The sequence below is a fragment of the Equus przewalskii genome, chromosome 12, assembly GCF_037783145.1.
Source record: "Equus przewalskii isolate Varuska chromosome 12, EquPr2, whole genome shotgun sequence".
Taxonomy (NCBI): Eukaryota; Metazoa; Chordata; class Mammalia; order Perissodactyla; family Equidae; genus Equus; species Equus przewalskii.
The window spans coordinates 4,131,379-4,151,067 of record NC_091842.1 but is presented as its reverse complement, the minus strand read 5'-3'; the positions used below and the strand labels follow the sequence as shown (position 1 = coordinate 4,151,067).

At 59.5% G+C, this 19,689-nt stretch overlaps 1 protein-coding gene across 7 annotated transcripts in view; it reads left to right on the top strand.

Annotated features, from left to right (window-relative positions):
- Positions 1-19,337, top strand: part of TNRC18 (trinucleotide repeat containing 18) — an 84,162-nt gene extending 64,825 nt beyond the window's left edge. For all 7 annotated transcript variants that reach the window (XM_070566223.1, XM_070566226.1, XM_070566221.1 and 4 more), the window contains 11 exons: positions 3,234-3,386; positions 3,678-3,819; positions 5,557-5,674; positions 6,186-6,261; positions 6,351-6,459; positions 10,867-10,983; positions 11,756-11,920; positions 12,302-13,650; positions 17,085-17,321; positions 17,401-17,475; positions 18,035-19,337. In XM_070566223.1, the coding sequence (XP_070422324.1) occupies positions 3,234-3,386; positions 3,678-3,819; positions 5,557-5,674; positions 6,186-6,261; positions 6,351-6,459; positions 10,867-10,983; positions 11,756-11,920; positions 12,302-13,650; positions 17,085-17,321; positions 17,401-17,475; positions 18,035-18,241 (2,748 nt within the window). In that variant the 3' untranslated portion in view covers positions 18,242-19,337. The remainder of the gene's footprint in view (positions 1-3,233; positions 3,387-3,677; positions 3,820-5,556; positions 5,675-6,185; positions 6,262-6,350; positions 6,460-10,866; positions 10,984-11,755; positions 11,921-12,301; positions 13,651-17,084; positions 17,322-17,400; positions 17,476-18,034) is intronic.
- The last annotated feature ends 352 nt before the right edge of the window (positions 19,338-19,689 follow it).

The window sequence follows — 19,689 nt, the reverse complement described above, 5'->3', positions numbered from 1 at the left end:
GGTGGTTCCCCCTTTAGGTGGTTAGAGAACTTAGAGCTCTTGACAGTTGTCTCTGACTCAGGCCTCGCCTCCTAATGTCCCTGATATCCTGATGGAGGATGACCCTCAAATAACAGTGACATTCTAGAGAAAGTCACAAAAAGGGATGGGACTCGGCGTTGGTTTCCTAATAACAGGAAATAGTGAGGAAGGGGCCGCATTGAGTGTCCTCCACAAGCACCTTGATCTGTGCTCGCCTCTTGTTTCCTCATGGCTGTGGCTGTCTCAGGGTTTTCAGGGTCCAGGAGAGGCGCTGTTGGAATAATACATAATGATGATGGCAGCCGTGCCGGGTGACCCAGGGTAGGGCCCAGGCGTGTGCTGACCGCTTGACCGCCTTCACCTCTTTATTGATAAAGGAAAACTCGTTTCCTCTACTCACCGCCCTTCGACACTAAGTACCTGGAGTTGGCGCAGACCCCACGGGTTAGGGGCTCAGTCCCACAAAACTGCGCCCCCCGCCCCCCGCAGCTTCAGATGCCAGTCGCAAGTCCCAGTGTCACCTGTGCTTCTGACCGACTGGCTGTAAGTCAGGGCTTTTCTTGACCTCCGCCTGAGCTTGGATCATTCCCCAGAAGGACTCCCGGTACTCGGAAAACATGCGCCTCCCTGCTGCTGTTGGTTGTGAAGGCCCCGACGCAGGGGCAGGCGTGGAGGAGATGCACAGGCCAGGGGGCGCACGGGGCTGCCAGCACCCCGCTGTGGTCAGACCCCGTCATGGGGTTTTTATGGAGGTTTCATCCCTTTGGCGTGATCGATTGTTAACTCAGTCTTCAGCACCTCTCCCCTCACTCCCCGGGGATGGGGTGTGCGGCTGGAAATTCCAGACTTCCAGTCGGGGCTCGGCTTCCTGGGGACCAGCTCACCCTGAAGCTGTCTATCGGGGCTCACCGAGGGTGGCCCCCTTAGAGCGGAAGACGCCCCCGTGACCCAGGACGTTCCAAGGGATTTTGAGCCCCGCACCAGGCACGGGGCAGAGGCCACATGGAGACTTCCTCCTGCCCCGACCGAGCGCTCACGGAGCCACGTGAGGCAGGTCCTCGCGCCAACCACGTTGCCCAGGGGCCCTGTGCCTGCAGCAGGTCATGGCACGCATGCTCAATCTGGGCTGAGCTTTGAACACTGGGGGTCCTGCACCAGAGCTGGGGCCCTAACCACGTGCCCACACGGTCTCTCTGGGCCTGTCCCAAGGTGGTGCCTTCTGGTGGGGAGAGGCCCAGGGGCTCACCCAATCCCGGCCTCCTGATGAGACAGTGAGAGACCGGAACAGAGCAGGATAATGGTCGGCGCGGGGAGAAGTCAGACGCCCATCAGACCCCCGAGGAGCCGTGGTTCCCACTTGTGAGATGCGCTTTGTACCCTGCTTTTTAGACTCAGCTTTACAGCTTGTGCATTCCCACATATGGTGTGCTTCTGTTTCACTTTTCTTAATCAATATTTCTAAATGGCTGGGTGACACCCTGCCCTCTGGCTGTCCCTGGTTTCCGTCGTCTGCCGCCATCAGCCATGCTGGCCGTCGGTGGTTTGGTTGACGATGGTATTTTGCCGTCGTAATTACCACGGCAGTGACCATCTCTATTCTGTGTGCCGACTTGTCACGTTTGAGGTTCTTTTCTTATTTAAAAAAGAAAGAACAAGCTCCCCAGAAATGGGCTTTCTGGTCAGCGGGAAAGAGGCAGTCACGTTTCCTCCGATCGTAACAGTGCCCTGGGCCGTGGAGAGAGACCCACTCGGAACTGCTTTTGCTGCCGTTCTTTCCCCAAGCATCCAGCTGCAGAGACGGGCCCCGTCACACGAGCTGTCCGTTAACAACAGACGTTAGGGGAAGGGAAACGGGCCCAGGTTAGAAACGTTCCTTCAGCCCGCAGTGCCTTCTGACTTCGGAGACGTGACCAGGCCTACAACAGGCATGAGAAACGAGACCATAGACTGTCCGTGTGTGTGTTAGTTATATGCTTTTTACCCAAATGGGGATTAAACTGGATACCTTTTATCCCGGGAACATTTCCCATCTTGTCCCTTTTAATGCTGTTGACTTTGAATGTCGCGCATCCGATGCAGAAGCTGTGACTTCCGTAGGCTTGGTAACATGTGCCCGGCACTAGCTTTTTCTATTTCCTTCACTTCCTCTGGGCTCTTGACTTGGTCGTTCTGTTGTAGGAATGTCTCTTTTCAAAAGCCTGGCGTCGCCCCCCGCCCCGCCCCCCCGCCGCCCCTCCGGATGAGGCTGGGTGTGCTAGGAGCCTGCCATTGGCACACAGTTGTCCTCCCGCTCGCCCACGCCATGGCCTCTTCCTAGGAGCAGGACTCTTGGCTCTGTGCTGAAGCTTGGAACCACGTCTGTCTGGGCTCCGGCCTTCCCGTGACAGGTGGCTGGCCATCCAGGTGTTTTCGAGTCCTTGCTTTGATGAATGAAGCCGGCCACGGTGCAGTGCCCTGGACCGTTTCTGCCCCAGCTGGGAGGGGGCGCCCCGTTCCACCACGCCGGGGGGCTGTGGGCTGGGCTGGAGGGCCGCCCCCCCCGCTGCTGGGGCCGGTGGAAAGTGATGCAGGCCTCCCGGAGCCCCCCTGGCAGCAGCCAACTGGTCTTAAGCGCTACTCCCAGAAATGTGTCCTTAGATCTAATAGGGACTGTTGGTTTTTGTGGCATCATTTGAAAGAGCAGAAAAATGGAGGCAGCCCACGCGTCCAGTGTTAGAGGAGTGGCGAAAGGAAGTGCAGTTCCCCACGCCCGGCACGTTGGGCAGCCGTTAAAAATAAAAGATGCGCTGCCTCCCTCTGTGCGTATCAGACATACTGGGGGGAAAAAGTTGCGAAGCAGGACTTTTGGTAAATTCCCATCTGTGTTAAAAATAAATACCGTGTGCGCACGGATGTGTCTGCATAGGCTTCATGTTTACAGGCTTGTAGGTGCTTGTAGAAAGTTCTGGAGGATACACCACCCTGTTACTGTGGCTTTGGTTACCTCTGTACAGTTGGTAGGATCGTTGGAGAGGAACTTGCATGTAAACACACTTGGGTGTTTCTTTCTTTTCTTTTTAACGAGTAATATATAGAAGTAATAAAACAGCTCAGATTGAAACCAGAAACGCTGGCGGGGGAGGCAGGGTTTCGCTCTCTCGGGAGGGTGAGTGGTTGGGGAGGCCGGGCCGGCCCTGCCCCCTGAGGGCTCCGCTCTGTTGCTTCCCCCCCAGAAGAAGAAGGGGAAGGAGGCGGGGTCCGGAGCTGCGCTGCCCCCGCCCCGCGCCCCCGCCCTGCCGCCCGAGGCCCGGGGCCCTCACGCCAGCTCCCCGGCCGCCGCCAAGAGGAGCAAGGCCAAGGCCAAGGGGAAGGAGGTGAAGAAGGAGGTGAGGCTGGGCGGCGTTCTTTGCTCGGTTGACAGCGGGGCGCATGCCTGGTGTGCCCGCCCTCCACAGCGGCTGGGTTTCCCCAGGTCCATTGTGTGAGCTGGACGGGCTGCCTCAGCAGGTGTGGGCCCCGGCTGGGGGGTTCTGGGTCCATCTCATCCTCCCTGTGGCCTGTGCACACGTGGCAGACTCCCCGGCAGCCCCTGCCCCCGAGTTTCCAGGGAGGGTCCTAGCTGGGCAGGACTCTGATGGCAGGTCCTAAACTGTTGGTCTGCCGCGCTCCGTCCCCAGAACCGGGGGAAGGGAGGAGCTGTGAGCAAGCTGATGGAGAGCATGGCTGCCGAGGAGGACTTCGAACCCAACCAGGACTCGAGCTTCTCTGAGGATGAGCACTTGCCACGCGGTGGGGCTGTGGAGCGGCCGCTAACTCCGGGTGAGTGCTTGCAATGCTGTGTTGCCCTGGGCCTGGAATATGGGGGCCAGGAGGTTCCCCTGGGGAAGTTACCAGGGCCTGAGATGGGATGCCAGAGGGAACGGCATGTGCAAAAGCCCTGCGGTTGGGTGGGAGCATAGTACCTGCAGTGAACTGAAAGAAGGTCAGTTTGGCTCTGATTTAGTAAGCTGGGGGTGAGAGAGCGGCTCGGGCTGGGGAGGAGGTAGAGGAAGAGCACCCCAAGTCTCACGGGACTTGGTTGGGGTTTGGTCTTCACCCTGATGAGAACTGGAAGCTGTTAGAGGTTGTCAGCAGGAGAGCAGTGTGGTCAGGTTGGCCTTGAAGTGCGCTCCCTGACTGCTGTGTGGAGGACGAATTGGAGGGGCCCAGGGAGGGCAGGGAGTCCAGGATCCAGGTGAGCGACGGTGGGGCTGCCGTGGGGCTGCAGGGAGGGACCCAGGGCGGATCTGAGCACGTCAGAGGGAGGGTCGATGGGCTGTGGGGTGGGCTGTGTGAGCAGAGAAGGGAGCTGGTGGTGAGCTGGGTGGGACAGCTGTTGCTGGGTGGGTCACGGAGTGGGTCGCGGAGGGGGCAGGGGGAGGGGCGCACGTGCTGGACGTTGCTGAGGGGAGTTTGGGTGCCTGGAGGACGTCCTAGGGAAGTGACGTCTGGTAGTACTTGGGGCTGGGTGCCTGGCGCTCCCGAGGGGAGATTGAGGGTGTAGATTGGGTGGGGCAGGTGGGGACAAGAGGAGGAGCCGGGCCAGCCCTAAGGAACTTGGTGCCCTCTCTGGGGGTGTAGAGTCCGCAGTTGCTGAGGGACCAGCCGCCACTCAGTGGCGATGGTGAATGGCAGTAAGTATCTGTGCCTCCGTTGTCTGCGGCGGGGCCGGGCTGCCCCCAGCTGGGCTCCCACGATAATGGGATGCGGGGGCGACGAAGGGCCTTGGGGCAGAGCGAGTCACATGTCGTGCCCGACATGGAGAGGTGGGAAGTCCGCTCTGCCCACGGGGAGGCCATGGCAAGGGTGTGGGCGCAGGCAGGAAAGAAGTGCACTGGTGGTTCTGTCCATGTCCCCCTGACGCATGGTCACAACAGGGTGGGGCCGGGCTGGAGGTCCCGCGAAAGGAAGAGCAGGCTCAGGAGGCCGCAGAAGCCTGGAGGAGACCTGAGGAGGGCCTGGCGTGGGGCTGCTGGGAGGGGAGGCTTAAGCCAAGGGGCGAGGCCGCCTGGGGCTGACGACTAAGGATGGGGAGATGGGGTGCTGGGAGCAGTGATCGTTGCCCTGTCGGGATGTTTGCCCGTTGGGGCCTGAGTTCCAGAACAAACGTCCTTCCAGGTGGAGAAAAAGCCAATGCAAACCCCCAGAGGTTTGGTCGAATGGGCCGATGACCCAGAACCTCATGCACGGGTTCGGGGGGCGGGGGGGTGGGGGGCCCATGCAGGCTGTCACCCCTGGTTCACACCCACTCGGGGTCTTTTCAGGCGCCTGGGGCTAGGAGGGGAGGGGCTGCACATGGCCCCCGCCATGTGCACACTGGTGCGTGCATGCACATCCCCGCACAAGGCTCATCTGTGCGGGCACGTAGGTGTGCGCACATGGACACACACATGCCCCGCAGGCCCCTCCAGGCACCCCAGGCCTTATGCTCTGCGAGGGATGAGTCGAGGTTGACCAGGCAGGCCTGAGGGGAGGGAGGGAGGTTATCCTGGGGCCTCACTGCCTGCCCTCCTGCAGCTCCGCGCTCCTGCATCATCGACAAGGATGAGCTGAAAGACGGCTTGCGTGTGCTCATCCCCATGGATGACAAGCTGCTGTACGCCGGGCACGTGCAGACAGTGCACTCGCCAGACATGTGAGTCGGGGGCCGGGGGGCCAGCCAGGGGCAGCACCCGGCTCAGAGCCTGAGGAACCTCACCCAGTCCTGCATCCAGGGTGCCTTGCTGGGTCTCTGTGGGCAGGTTGCTTCCCCTCTCTGAGCTGCAGCTTCCCTTCCATAGAACCAGGCAAATGGTGCCGACCTCGCAGGGGTGTTGGAGGGCTCAGAAGACACTGGGAGGACAGTATGCTCAGGGTGTGCCAGGATGGACATGGCTGGCCCCAAGTGGCAGGGGGCTCAGCAGGAAGAGGTGTGAGAGACCGTGCTGGCCTCTCTTGGATTTGCAACTCCTAGTTGTACAGATGAGGGAAATGAGACCCAGAAGGGGAGAGATACAGCAAGTCAGCAAACTCTCAGGCTCTGATGTCACGTCTCCGTGGTCTGGGAGGCAGAGCTCGTGCTGGTGGGGCTGGGATTCTTGGCGTAGGGGTCCCTGTTGGGCAGTCGCCAATTGTCACCTCACACCACCCCTGCCCTGGCCTTGCAGCTACCGTGTGGTGGTGGAGGGAGAACGTGGGAACCGGCCCCACATCTACTGCCTGGAGCAGCTGCTGCAGGAGGCGGTGAGCGGGAGAGGAGGCAGGCTGCTGGGGGCTCGGGGGCCGGGGCTGTGCCTGGTCACCACCTGGCGCTCAATCCTTCGCCTTCTCAGATCATTGACGTGAGGCCAGCCTCCACTCGCTTCTTGCCACAAGGGACCAGGATCGCGGCCTACTGGAGCCAGCAGTACCGTTGCCTCTACCCGGGCACCGTGGTCCGAGGTGAGATGCTCCCACACCCCCTCCTCCCCGGCGCCCCCGTTTCCTAGTGTATCAGTATGGATTCGTGGGGTTGAAACCCAATTCTAACTGGCCTAAGATGAAGGATTTCATCGGCTTGTGTAACTGAAACCGCATAGGGCCTTTGGGCTTGGTTGACCTCCGCACTGTTCGCACGGTGGCATCAGGACCTGGGGCCGCAGTGCCTGTCAGCACTGCTCTCGTCTGTGCTGGCTTCACACCCAGCTCCTTGGGGACTCTGTTTCACCATCTTAACAAATCCTATCATCAGAGAACTGGCTTTTCCCATGTAAGTCCTAGGATGGAATCCTACTCACCTGGCCTGGGTTGTGTGGATTTCGTGGACCCCACTGCTGTGAGGCTGAGTGACTGGGCCTGGGTCGTGTGCTTGTCCCTGAAGCTGATGCGTGAGGTCAGCTTCCTAATTTTACACATGGCCTGAGAGAGCTGGGGATGTTGTTAGTAGAATAAGAGACTGGAAGCTGAGCAGACAAAAATAACAGGTACCTCGGAAGACATAGATATGGATGTCAGACAGACAAAAGTGGCAGATGCTCAAATGGTGCACCCCTCGCTATTGCAAAACCAGCGCATCCAGGAGTTGGGGATGTGGATGTTCGTTGCATCAAAAAAAAAAAAAAGTCACATAACAGTCCGCCCCTTGTCCACCTAACATCCATACATATCCAGAAGATGGGAGCAGGGACGCTGGGCAAGAATATGGTGAAAATATGGTGAAAATTCGTCCTGATTCTGGTCTCCCAGAGCTTTCTGTCCCCTGAACCATGATGGGCTAGCTGCTTTCCAGGCCTGCTGCGTGGGTGTTGTTGCCCTTGGGACTTGCCTGTGCCATCATTCGCAGAATTCTGTCTGTCTCCTGTGTTGGACCCGTGTCTTTCTCTTCCTTGTCTCATTCCCTCATTGTCGTTGAGGATCTTTCCAAAGCTTTCTGAGAAAGGGCCGGGGGAGGTAAATTCCTCAAGTACGTGTGTGCCTGAAATCTCTGTTCTGTTCTATTCCTTAGAGATAGTTGAGCTGGGTATAAATTCTAGGCTGGAAATAATTTTCCCCCATCATTTCAGTTCCTGTATTGTCTTCTTCATTTCTGATTGGTTCTTTTTTATATTTTCCCATTCTTTGTTGAAGTTCTCACTGAGTTCATCCATCCTTCTCCCATGATCAGTGAGCATCCTTATGACTTTTTGTTTGAACTGGTTGTTAGGTAGATTGTTTATTTCTGTTTCGTTTAGTTCTTTTTCTGAGCTTTTGTCCTGTTCTCTTACTTGGAACGTATTCCTTTGTCTCCTCATTTTGCCTCTTTTTCTGTGCTTTTATCTATGTATTAGGTAGATCAGCTGTATCTCCCCATCTTGGAGAGGTGGCCTTGTGTAAGAAACGCCTTGTGAGGCTCAGTATGTGCTTCCCTCTCATCATGAGTTCCAAATGTTCCAGCAATGTGGCCTGTGTGGGCTACGTGTGTCCTTCTGTTGTGGCAGGGTTGCTCTTGCTGCAGGTGCCCAGGGAGCCTAGGCTGTCCCCCTGGCTGGCTGGTTGTAATGTTCAGCTGCGTGTGGCTGCTATGGTCCCTTCAGCCACTTTGTCAGGCATGAGGAGCCCCAGCACAGTTGGCTGCAAGGTCTAATAGCACATTCCTGTTACAGTTTTTCTGATAAGTGAGTAGGTCCCCAGCATGGATGGCTGCTAGGTTCAGGGGCTTACAATTGCTGTAGGCCTCCAGCCTGCAAGGCTCTTACCAGGTCTCTCAGGATTGCAGCTGAATGGAGCTGGCCCCAGGCGTAGGAAGATCCAATTGTTTCATGCTTTGGAAGGTGGGGCTGATGCCCTATGTGGCTGTTTGGGAAGCACATGTCTGCTGCAGCTGACAAGCCCCACTGCCTGCAGGGCCACACACCCCATCAACACAGTCCTGCCTCGTGTACACGCCCCAACCACTGAAGTGGATGTGGTGGCCCCACACACACTCCAACAATGCAGGCCTGCTCCTCATGCATGCCCTGCCCCACAGAGGGGGACCCACTTGCTGGGCTGCAGAGGATCCAGGCACCCCACCTATGCAGGCCCACAAGTTGCCTGAGGGCTTGCTGTCGTATGGGGCCTGTCCCTAGGGTGGGCTGCCTGCCCTGGCTGAGCTGGATTAAATCAGTGCTCTCGTGGGTGGGACAGACCCTGGGCTAACAGGCCAGGGTAAGAACCTCAGTGGTGTCTGCCAGCGCCTGTGTGAGCACGCCTGGACTAGGTTGTGGTAATGGCTGCTGCCAATGTCTCAGTCCCTGGAGAGGTCTCACCTCTCACTGAGACACACCCAGAGCCCATCAGGTGAGTCTCTTTCCACCAAAGGCCTGTGCACCTTTCTTTCTGGTGATTTTAGGTTGCTTTCCAAAATGGGTGCATTTGTGCATGGGCCCTTTAAGAGCTGGCTTTTGTTCCTTTATGTCAGATAGCTTTTCTGGGGGAATTCCCCGTGGTTGTTAATAGCCAGCAAAGCCAGGTATTATGTCACTCATCTTGATTGTGCTGAGTCCAAAAGCTGCTCACGGTGGTAACACTCCCCCGCTCAGCTCCCTCACTCCCCGCTGGCTGTGAAGCGCTGCGGCTCGAACGTGGCTTTTTCCTCTCCAGAAAGGCATTTCCGCCTCTTCCACCTTGGTCAGCACTGTCCCTTGTTGTGGGGGTTCTTGTCATCCGGTTTTCAGCTCTCTCTCAGGGGTGATTGTTCCCAGAGCGGTTGTGAATTTGTCGTGTCCATGGAGGAGGTGGGTTTAGAGTCTGCCTAGGCCACTTCTTGACACCGTCCTCCCCCGTCATTTCAAAGTCACTGCTCCATTTTTATCTAGCGTCCAGTGCTGTCTGAGACGTTCAAAGCCATGATTATTCCCAAGTCTTTGTAGGAGGCCTGCCTTTTCTCTCCGGAAGCTTTTGGGATCTCATTACTCCTAGATCTGGAATTCCGTGCAGTTTTCATGTGTGTGTGTGTGTGTCTGTGTCTGTGTGTGTGTGCTGGATAGTTGGGGGGGCCTTTGATTTTGAAGCAAATTTCGTTTCATCTTGGAAACGTCTCATATTGCTTCTTTGAGAATTTCTTTTCTTCATTTACTCTCTTTTCCCTGGAACTCAAACTCGTCTGATGGCCCTCAGTGCTCGTAGCTTTTTTCCTATCATTACCTTTTCCTTTATGTTTTTGTTCAACCTTCTGGGAGATCTCCCCAACTTTACCTTCTGGCCTTTCTATTCTCTTGTGTTTTTGAAATTTCTGCTATCATTTAAAAGATTCCTAAGTTTGTTCTTCTTCTTTGAGTGTTCCTTTTTTTTCCTGTAACCTCTTTTTGTTTCCTGGGTACATTCCCTTTTTTTGAATTTCTCTGAGGACGTGTTGTTTTCATTTTAGATTTCTTTGGCTCCCTTCCTCCCAGGTCTCCCTTGCCACCTCTCTGGGTTCTGTGTTCCTTCTTGAGCTGCCCTCCCCTCTCTGTTCCATGTCTGCCTCTCATTAGAGGCCGACCTTGCATCTCTGGAGATCCTAATCAAGCAGATTGGGAGTTCTCTGTGTGGGCAAGGCCTCCGGACACTGGTGGGCAGGAATGTTTTGTCAGGGACCCCAAGTGCCAGCACCTGTGGCTCTTCCCCAGCAGCCGGTCAGGTGGCCCAAGACCTCTGTCCCCCAGGAGCTGGACTTGGCTGGCACTTGGGAATGGGGGTTACTATTCAGTAGGAGCTTTCCCGTCACCCTGGCTGGTGTGGCACCCACCCATGTGCCTCCCCTGTGTCCAGGGTCCGTCAGAGACTCTCCCCAGACATAAACCTCCCGGTTCCTGCTGTGGTGCGGCCCTCAGCCTGTCCCGCGTTGGGGTCCCTTGTGCCCGCCTCCAGGGGTGCTTGGTGCCTCCAGGGCCCGAGCCTTGGTGGGCTTCCCTTGTGAACACCAGCTTCCTTTTTGTTGGCATTGCCTCCTTCCAAGCCCCTGGCAGAGCAGAGAAAGCCGAGATCAAAGTTGCTTCCCACTTGTCCAAGCAGATGCAGTCTTCTGGAACGCTGGCACTGACGCTGGCACTGTCACCTGCTGGCATCCCCTTGCCCACTCCCTCTGTCCTTGATGGTTCCCGCTTCTGCTGTTGCTTAATGTTGCTTTGGGAAGGGCCCTGGGAGTAAGTGGGCACAGATACATGTCCCCAAAGTCAGGACACATGCTCGGCTGGACTGGGGAGCCAGTGCTCTCGTCGCGACTGTGGCTCTGAGGCCCGCGTTCTGCACACTGCGTGCCTGCCCTCACACAGCCTGCATCCAGGGCCACTTACTGGCTGGTTCTGCTCTCATGGCCTCCAGGAGCTGGCTGTCCGTGGGCCTCCACTGACCCTGCCCCTCCTCCAACAGGCTTGCTGGGCCTCGAGGACGACGGGGACCTGATCACTGTGGAGTTCGACGATGGAGACACAGGGAGAATTCCGCTCTCACACATCCGCCTCCTGCCTCCCGACTATAAGATCCAGTGTGAGTGGTGGTCCTGCTGCCTAGGCTGGGGGCCGACCCCAGGCCCTCGCCTCGCTTCCCTCGGAGCCTGGCTCTGGGCTCTGTCTGCCTTTTGGACCACTTGCACCCAGGGGATGGAAATGGCAGAAACCGTGGGTGGAGGCTCCCAGAACGGGTTCAGAGGAGGGGATCCCAGAGCTCCCTGGGTCTGCACCCCGTGGCCCATGAGGCCAGGCGGCCCGGGCTGTGGGAGCCATCAGTAGTTGTTGACATTTCTGTGCTCTGTAGGTCCATGATAGCGCTGAATTCTTGGCTCTGTCCTGTGTGTCCAGAAATACTCTCCCCTTTGACTAACCAGTACAAAACTCAGGTTTAGAGAGGTAAAATGACTTAGCCGTGGTCCCATGACTAGTTAGGGGCAGAGCTAGGACTCGGACCTCTAGGACTTCAGCTAGGACTGCCTGACTTCAGGGGTCCAGAACCTCAGTGGTTTTGAGCACCACTCCACGGGAATCATAAAAAACACAAGTCAGCATTTCTTCTCAGCCCCTGCCCGGGCACGCCTTCGGGGAGCCTCCACTGAGCTGCTGGTGTGTACAGACACCTGAGCTGAGTCCCTGCAGACGGGCCCCCCACCCCAACCACACAGCCTATCCAGGCAGGCCGAGGGCGGTCAGCCACACAGTGCCGTGAGGTTCCTCCCCATCCTTGCTCCCCATGACAGACAACGCTCCTGCGGTTGGGGGAGTGGAGACCCGGGCCTGAGCCACTGTCTGTCTGTCCTGCCCTGCAGGTGCTGAGCCGTCCCCGGCCCTCCTGGTGCCGAGCGCCAAGCGCCGCAGCCGGAAGACCAGCAAAGATACCGGGGACAGCAAAGACGGGGGCGCGCCAGGGTCCGAGGAGCCCGGCGCCAAGGCGCGAGGGCGCGGGCGGAAACCCAGCGCCAAAGCCAAGGGTGGTAGGTGGCCCAGGCCTTGCCCAGTGGAGACGCAGGGGCAGGGCAGGTGGGGGCGGGCACTCGGCACAGAGACCACTCCCGCCCCGTGGGGCCTCTGCTCTTGGACCGCTGTGACCGGTGAGGCGCTAAAGCTCAGGGAGGCGGAGCCGAGGTGCACCCAGGGCCTGTTTGCTCCAGAGTGTAAAGAAGAGGGCTTCAGGCAAAGAGCCAAGGCCACCAAGGGCCCCTTTAGGGTCACGATGCATGGGATGACTGGGATGCGAGAGCCGCGGCCCCGAGGCCCACAGAGGGCACAGGCTGGCAGAGCAGCGCTGGGCAGGCTCTCTGGCTCGGCGAACCCGCACTCTGGCCTCACGTCTGTTCTTTCCTTCTCTCTTCTAGACAGAACTGCCGTCCTGGAGGAGGGGGGCTCCACAGATGAGGTCCCTAGTGCCCCGTTGGCCCTAGAGCCGATCAGTACCCCAAGTTCCAAGAAGAGCCCTCCAGAACCCGCAGACAAGCGGGCCAAAGCCCCCAAGGCTCGCCCAACACCCCCTCAGCCCAGCCCGGCGCCGCCCACCTTCGCCAGCTGCCCGGCCCCCGAGCCCTTTGGGGAGCTGCCGGCCCCCACCGCCACCACCCTGGCCCCGGCCCCCTTCGTTGCCATGCCCATCACCATGCCCGCCACCCGCCCCAAGCCCAAGAAGGCCCGGGCTGCTGAGGAGTCGGCCACCAAGGGCACTCGGAGGCCCGGGGAGGAGGCCGAGCTGCTCGTCAAGCTGGACCATGAGGGTGTAACGTCACCCAAAAGCAAGAAGGCCAAGGAAGCTCTGCTTCTGCGGGAGGACCCCGGGGCTGGGGGCTGGCAGGAGCCCAAGACCCTCCTGGGCCTGGGCGGCTACCCCCCGGCAGCGGGCGGCAGCGAGCCCAAGGCGGCCCGGCCCAAGGCCGGGGACGGCGACCTGGCCCAGGAGCCCGGAGGTGGGCTCACGTTCGAGGACTCGGGGAACCCCAAGAGCCCGGACAAGGGCCAGGCTGAGCAGGACGGGGCCGAGGAGTCGGAGAGCAGCAGCAGCAGCAGCAGCAGCAGCAGCAGCAGCAGCAGCGACAGTGGCAGCAGCAGCAGCAGCAGCTCGGAGACAGAGGGAGAGGAGGAAGGCCGGGGCGGCGGGGGCCGGAACTGCGGGGCCTCCAGCTCCAGGGCCTCCTCCTCGTCCTCCTCTTCTTCCTCGTCCTCCTCCTCGTCCTCCTCTTCTTCCTCCTCCTCCTCGTCGTCCTCCTCGTCCTCATCTTCCTCCTCGTCCTCGTCCTCTTCCTCCTCCTCCTCGTCGTCCTCCTCCTCTTCCTCCTCCTCCTCCTCCTCCTCCTCCTCCACCACAGACGATTCTTCCTGCAGCTCGGACGATGAGGCGGCCCCTGCCCCCGCGGCCGGTCCCTCCGCCCCGCCAGCCCTCCCCAGCAAGGCCCCCAAGCAGACTGGCAAGGCGCGCTCCTCGGCCCACTCCCCGGGCAAGAAGGCGCCGGCGCCCGCGCCCCAGGCCCCCCCGCCGCAGCCCCCGCAGCCTCTGCAGCCCAAGGCTCAGGCCGGGGCCGGGGCCAAGAGCCGCCCCAAAAAGAGAGAGGGCGTCCACCTGCCCACCACCAAGGAGCTGGCCAAGCGGCAGCGCCTGCCGTCAGTGGAGAACCGGCCCAAGATCGCCGCCTTCCTGCCTGCGCGCCAGCTGTGGAAGTGGTTCGGCAAGCCCACCCAGGTAGCGCGGGCACGCGGGCTGGGGGCGCTACCTGCCTTTGGTGGCTGACTGTCGCCGGCCCACCCTTCCTTCCCCCTCGTCTGTGGTGGAGGGCTGGGGCGAGCTGCCGGGACCCCCCTTGTGGATGGCACGCTGAGTGTCGGCACCCGGGGACACTCAGCTCCGGTGGCCGCAGAGCCCATGTCCTTAGAGCAGCAGGCCCTCCAGGCCCCGCACCGGCCATCCCCTGCAGGGCCCAGGCCCGACCGCGAGCCAGGGCCAGTGCGTGGCTGTTGAGGCCCACGCAGCTGGGCTCTCGAAACCTCCTGGCCAAACAGCCTGGTTTCCTTGGCGTTCGCTTCATTTCGGCTGCTATTCAACCTCCCCTGGCGGAGTGCTGCTGGCCTCCGGCCCCGCTACTAGTGGCCACAGCAGAGGGCCCTTCTGTCCCCGTGCGCGCCCCTGAGCTGACCAGGGTGGCTTGAGAGGCAGAGCCTTCTGACTGGCCGGGGCTGGGTCACCAGGACACCCTATGTAGAGGACGGCTAGTTCTCTAGGAGGAGCCCTCTGGACCCTCCCTGTGCCTGCCTGCCGCCTGCACATGTGGACGTGCAACACACGTGGGCACAAACACACATGCACATGTGTGCAATACACACAGCCCTATACGTGCATGCAGTCATACATGCACATGTGCACATGCACACACAGCCATATGTGCACGTATATACAGGCACACATGCATACACCCGCATGCATAAACTTATGCATGCACACACTCAACGCATGTATGTACATATGCACACGCATACGTGTACACATGCATACAGGTACATGAATGTACGCACGTACACACATGCGCACTCATGCGCACACACGGAGCTTCCACGGGCAGGAGAGGAACTCTTTTATAGTCACCAGTCTGTCCCATGTCCCTGGACAGGAAGAGCCTGTGGGCTTTTGTCCTCCAGCCACGTGAGCTTGTCCACAGGCGCAGCGGCCAGCTTTGCCCGCCGCATCCATGTCGCTGGGCCAGAGTCCTTGGAGGCCGCCCTGAGATGGGCTGGGAGCAGATGCCCTGTGGGCTTTGTACCTCTCCTGAGGTGGTCCTGCCAGGCGAGCCAGGGCCTTGGGGGTTGACAGCAGTGAGCTTGTGGGGTCTCTGGCAACACCCCTCTTAAGAGCTCGGGAAGCGTCTGGTGTGTTTGTGTTCTCTCAGCTCCCTGGTGTGTGTCAGCAAGGCCAGAACAGTCGAGGGATGGTCTGAATCAAGACTCTAGCTTTGGGTTCTGTCTTAGCAGCTTGTAGGCCCTCCCACACCCTCAAGGACACTTAGACTCCGCCCCCCGCCCAGTGGGAGAGGACAGCTCCATCTGCCCCAGGCTGTGCCCCTAGGCAGGAGGTCCAGGAGGGCTCCCCACCTCCCGCTCCTGCTCTCCTTAGGCCACCCTGCCTTTGAGGCCCTGACTAGAACCTGGGGTGGGTGCCCTGCTTCTCCGCCCTGCAGGACAAGGGGTAGCTGACGTCCCACACTCTTGCGTTGCTGGCTCCAGGCCAAAAGAGCCTCTCTAGGCAAGGCCACCTCTTGAGACAGCAAAGTTGACATATAGATTCTCGAGGATCTTCTGTAAGGAGCCTCACCCAGACATTCCAGACTGGGCCCCCTGGAGCTCTCATCCTGCAGGTGCTTTATTGAGGGGGCATCCAAGTGGTGACAACTTCTGAGCCAAGGACAGGCACATCCTTGCTGTCCTGCCCCCATGGTGACCGACCCATTCCTTATTTTAGCATCTGCCATTTGCAAGTTCCAATGTTAGTGTCACTGAGGGCCTTACAGCTGCAGAGAACAGAGGACAGGGCCAAACTTACTGGCCTCTTTAATAAAAAAGTCCAGGGGTGTTTGGCTTCAGGTACAGCTGGATCCAGGGGCTCAAAGGCTGTCTTCAGACTCACTCTTGGGTCTGTGCTCCAGGCTTCAGTTTCTCCTTCCTTTCTACTGGTCTCCTTCTCAGGCAGCCCCAGTAGCTTTCAGCTCACGATCTACCAGCTCAGAAGTGACAGCAGGAAGGAAGTATCTTTGTCCCAAGGGTTCAGGCTAAAGTTGGTGGAATGTCTGTGGCTTGGGTCCTCACCCTACCCCTGAGCCAATCACACTTTCCAGGAGGAGGATGGGATGTTTGGACTGGCCAGACTGAGTCCTGTGCCCACCCCAGGGATGGGATCAGCCCCACTGGGGAACCCTGTGGACCGGGGTGGGCCCTGTGGGAAGGGGAGTAGCCGCTGGGTGCCAGAAACCTGGCTGCTGTCAAAGAGTCGCTTTAGGAGTCTGAGCTGTTGCTCTCATCTTGAACTGATTTACTCCACGCCTTGAACTGGAAAGAATTTGAGCAGTTTACGGAACACATGAAATTAGCTATTCGGACATCAGAAAGCCTGTCACCACCAGGAATCCAGTGAATTAAAGGCAGAAAAGGGGCTGCTGGCTAGGTAGGAAATTGGCATGGAGGTTTCTACTATTTAGGCAACAAAACTGCCATTGAGCCACCTGGCAGCCAGTGTGAGAAGGGAAAATGACTTTTAGGACTTGGTTTGAGGAGAGCAAATGCCTGTTCCGCAGGAGGGCAGAGCTTTGCTTGGGTTTGGGTTCATGGGTCAGGACAGGGGCGTCCCCTAGGGACAGTGACAGGCCCTGGAGCTGTCTGGTGCTGTGCTAGGTCCCTTCTCAGAGCCTGCACATCTGTCCCAGTGCCAGCCCAGGCTCAGGTACCGAGGAGACTGCAGGAGATGTTTGTTGAGTGAATAAACAAACGCCCAGCCTGTCGTGGGGCCTGGCAGCCTGGCAGACGTGGGCCCAGTGCTGGATCCTGTGGGCCTGGGCTCTGCCCTTCGTCAGCAGCTTCCCTCTCCAGGGGCAGTCGGCCATGCCTGGGCGTTGACGTCCCAAGGACAGCCCTCAGCCCGTGCCCCTTGCTCCCGCGCCCCTGGTCAGGCCATGGAGGGTTGAGTCATGCCGAGCCCCTGCGCCCTTTGTGGCAGTGTAGGTGGAGGCTACGCAGTGAGTGGCGAGCTCTGTGGCCCCCCGGGGGTGTGTTGAATGAATCAGTGCTTTGTGGTGGCCCCCACACGTGAGATGGCCGGGGGAGGTGGAGCCATGAGCGAGCCCCGTGGCTTCGCTATCCCCGTCTCCTCCCCGGCCCTCCCCGCCCTGTTGGGAAGTGGGGATCGGAGCAGGGGCTGCCGGGCCTCGAAGGCCAGCGGCGGGAGCAGGGTCCGCGGCCTCGGGGCGGCCCTGGCCCGCATGGCTCTGGAACAGACCCGCTTAGCTGCGCGAGGCTGAGTGTAAACGGAGTCCCTCTTGGGGACGCCGGGTGCCGGAGATGAGAGGGCCCCGGTTAGAGCAGGAAGGGGCTGCCTGGCCCGTGGCCGCCTCGCGCCCTGACCGCCGTGTCCCGCAGCGCCGCGGCATGAAGGGCAAGGCCCGCAAGCTCTTCTACAAGGCCATCGTGCGCGGCAAGGAGATGATCCGAATCGGCGACTGCGCCGTCTTCCTGTCGGCCGGCCGCCCCAACCTGCCCTACATCGGCCGCATCCAGAGCATGTGGGAGTCCTGGGGCAGCAACATGGTGGTCCGCGTCAAGTGGTTCTACCACCCCGAGGAGACCAGCCCGGGCAAGCGCCTGCACGAGGGCCAGGTGGGCGCCGGGCCGGGGCGGGGCGGGGCGGGGCGGGTGGGGCCGGCCGGGCTCACACTGCCCCGTCTGTCGCCCGCAGCACTGGGACCAGAAGTCCGGCCGCAGCCTCCCCGCGGCCCTGCGGGCCTCCAGCCAGAGGAAGGACTTCATGGAGGTAGGAGGGCGGGCCCCAGCCTCTGGTCCCCGGGCTGCCCTGCCGGGTCCTGCCTCTGTCTGTCGCTTTCCGGCTCTTACTCTTCAGGGGTCTGTGTCTCTCTTGGTCTCTGTCTCCCAGGCTCTGTCTCTTTCAGTCTGGGTCTCTCTGGGGGTCTGTATGTCTCTGGGTCTCTGTCTCTCAGTCTCTGGGTTTCTCTGGGGATCTCTCTGTCTCTGAGTCTCCATCTCTGTGTCTCTTGGCCTCTGAGTCTCTCTCTGTCTCTAGGTGTCTCTGTGTCTTTATGTGTCTCTGACTCTGTCTCTTTGTCTCTGTGTCTCTCAGTCTCTGGTATTCTCTCTCTGTCTCTGGGTATCTCTGTGTCTCTCTCTTTGTGTCTCAGTCTCTGGGGTTTTCTCTGTCTCTGGGTCTCTCTGTGTCTTTGTGTCTCTCCATCTCTGTGTCTCTCGGGGGGGGGGGTCTGTCTCTCTCGGTCTCTGGCTCTCTGCCTTCAAGGCTTTCTCTGGTCCTCTGGACCGGGGGGCTTCCTGTCCCCTGACGCCGCCCATCATGCCCGCAGCGTGCCCTGTACCAGTCCTCCCACGTGGACGAGAATGATGTGCAGACGGTGTCGCACAAGTGCCTGGTGGTGGGCCTGGAGCAGTACGAGCAGATGCTCAAGACCAAGAAGTACCAGGACAGCGAGGGCCTGTACTACCTCGCGGGCACCTACGAGCCCACCACGGGCATGATTTTCTCCACCGACGGCGTGCCCGTGCTCTGCTGAGCGCCCGCGCCCGCCTGCCACCCAGGGCCCCTCACCATCACTGCCATGGCTCGGGGGCCACGTGCGTCGGGTGTGTGCATGCGAGTGTGCCCGTGGGTGCCCTGGCGCGCGTGAGTGTGTACATGTGTGTGCCTGTATGCATGCACGTGTGTGCGCACATGTGCACACGTCCCCAGCCCCCTTTCCCAACTCCTCGGTGGCCCCAGGACAGGGGCTCCCCTCCGCTGCCAGCGTGGGGCTCTGCCCGCCCCCCTCGGGGCCTCCCTCCAGCACCTTGTCGCCCTCAGCAGGCGGGCCCCCCAGCCCGGGCCGCGGCACTGGGGGTCATTCGTGGGCCACCCGCAGTCCCCCCGGAGCTCCCCAGTCCTGCCCCCTTGGCATGGAGCCCACCCCAAGCCTCCCGCCGTGGGCCGGCCTCCTCCCTCAGGACGGCCTGGACTCGGGGGACGGAGCCCGGGAGGGGGCCCCGAGCCTCACACTACAGACAACCCCATGGTGCTGCAGGCCTCGCCGCCGCCCAGAGGAGGCGGCCCTCGGGACCTGTACAGTTTTATTGTACCGGCCACGAGCCCTGCCCTGTATCATACGCCTTTCCAGGAGGCCACTTTTTAATTATATATATAAAGATAAATATATATAAATATATATAAATATAAACTTTTTAAAACTGTGAAAAATAGCTATGAAATTATAAAAAAAAAACGAACACATTCTGACGTGCAGAATATTATTTTTTATTTCCTGTTAGATCGTGAGTGTCTAGCACCCAGCTTCACGGGCCCCCGTCCCCAGCACACCCCGCCCGCCCAGGTGTCCTGTCCTCGCCCCCAGGATGGAGAGAGTTAGGGAGAGCAGAGGCTGAGGGGCGAGCGAGCTGCCCCGCCGGCACTTAGCGCCCCGCGCCCAGGGCCGGGCGGCCTCGTCCAGACAATCTTAAGGGAAGGAAAAGCCAGACTTCGGTTTTGTTTTTTGGGGGAATTATTGTTTTCCTTTTTTTTTTTTTTAAGTTTCTTTTGGAATTTTGTTTGTTGGCGAATTCTGTGTGATCTTTTTCATAAAAAAAAGAAAAGAAAAGAAAAAGCTATCATTGGAAAAGTACCGTTGTCTGTAGTGGCTCATTTCAGGGGCCCGGGTGGGCTCTGGGGCGGGGTGGGGCGCGGGGCCGCCCAGTCCAGTGCGCACGGGCCACACGTGGCGTTTGAAATTCAGCTCTTTTACACGAAGGGACCGGAGAAGTTTCTCGGTTGCACCGGCCACGTTTCCAGACGTGGCGAATGGCTACTGTCTAGGGTAGCCGAGGTGGAGACGGTCCCCATCAGCGTAGAAAGTTTACTCTTGGTCAGTGCGCGGCTGGAGGGCGCATCTCCTTTTTCTTCCTTTAAAATGACAGCTGAGCGCGCCCAGCCAGGTCCACGCCTGACGACGACGATGCTGGTGGTCTGAGTGGC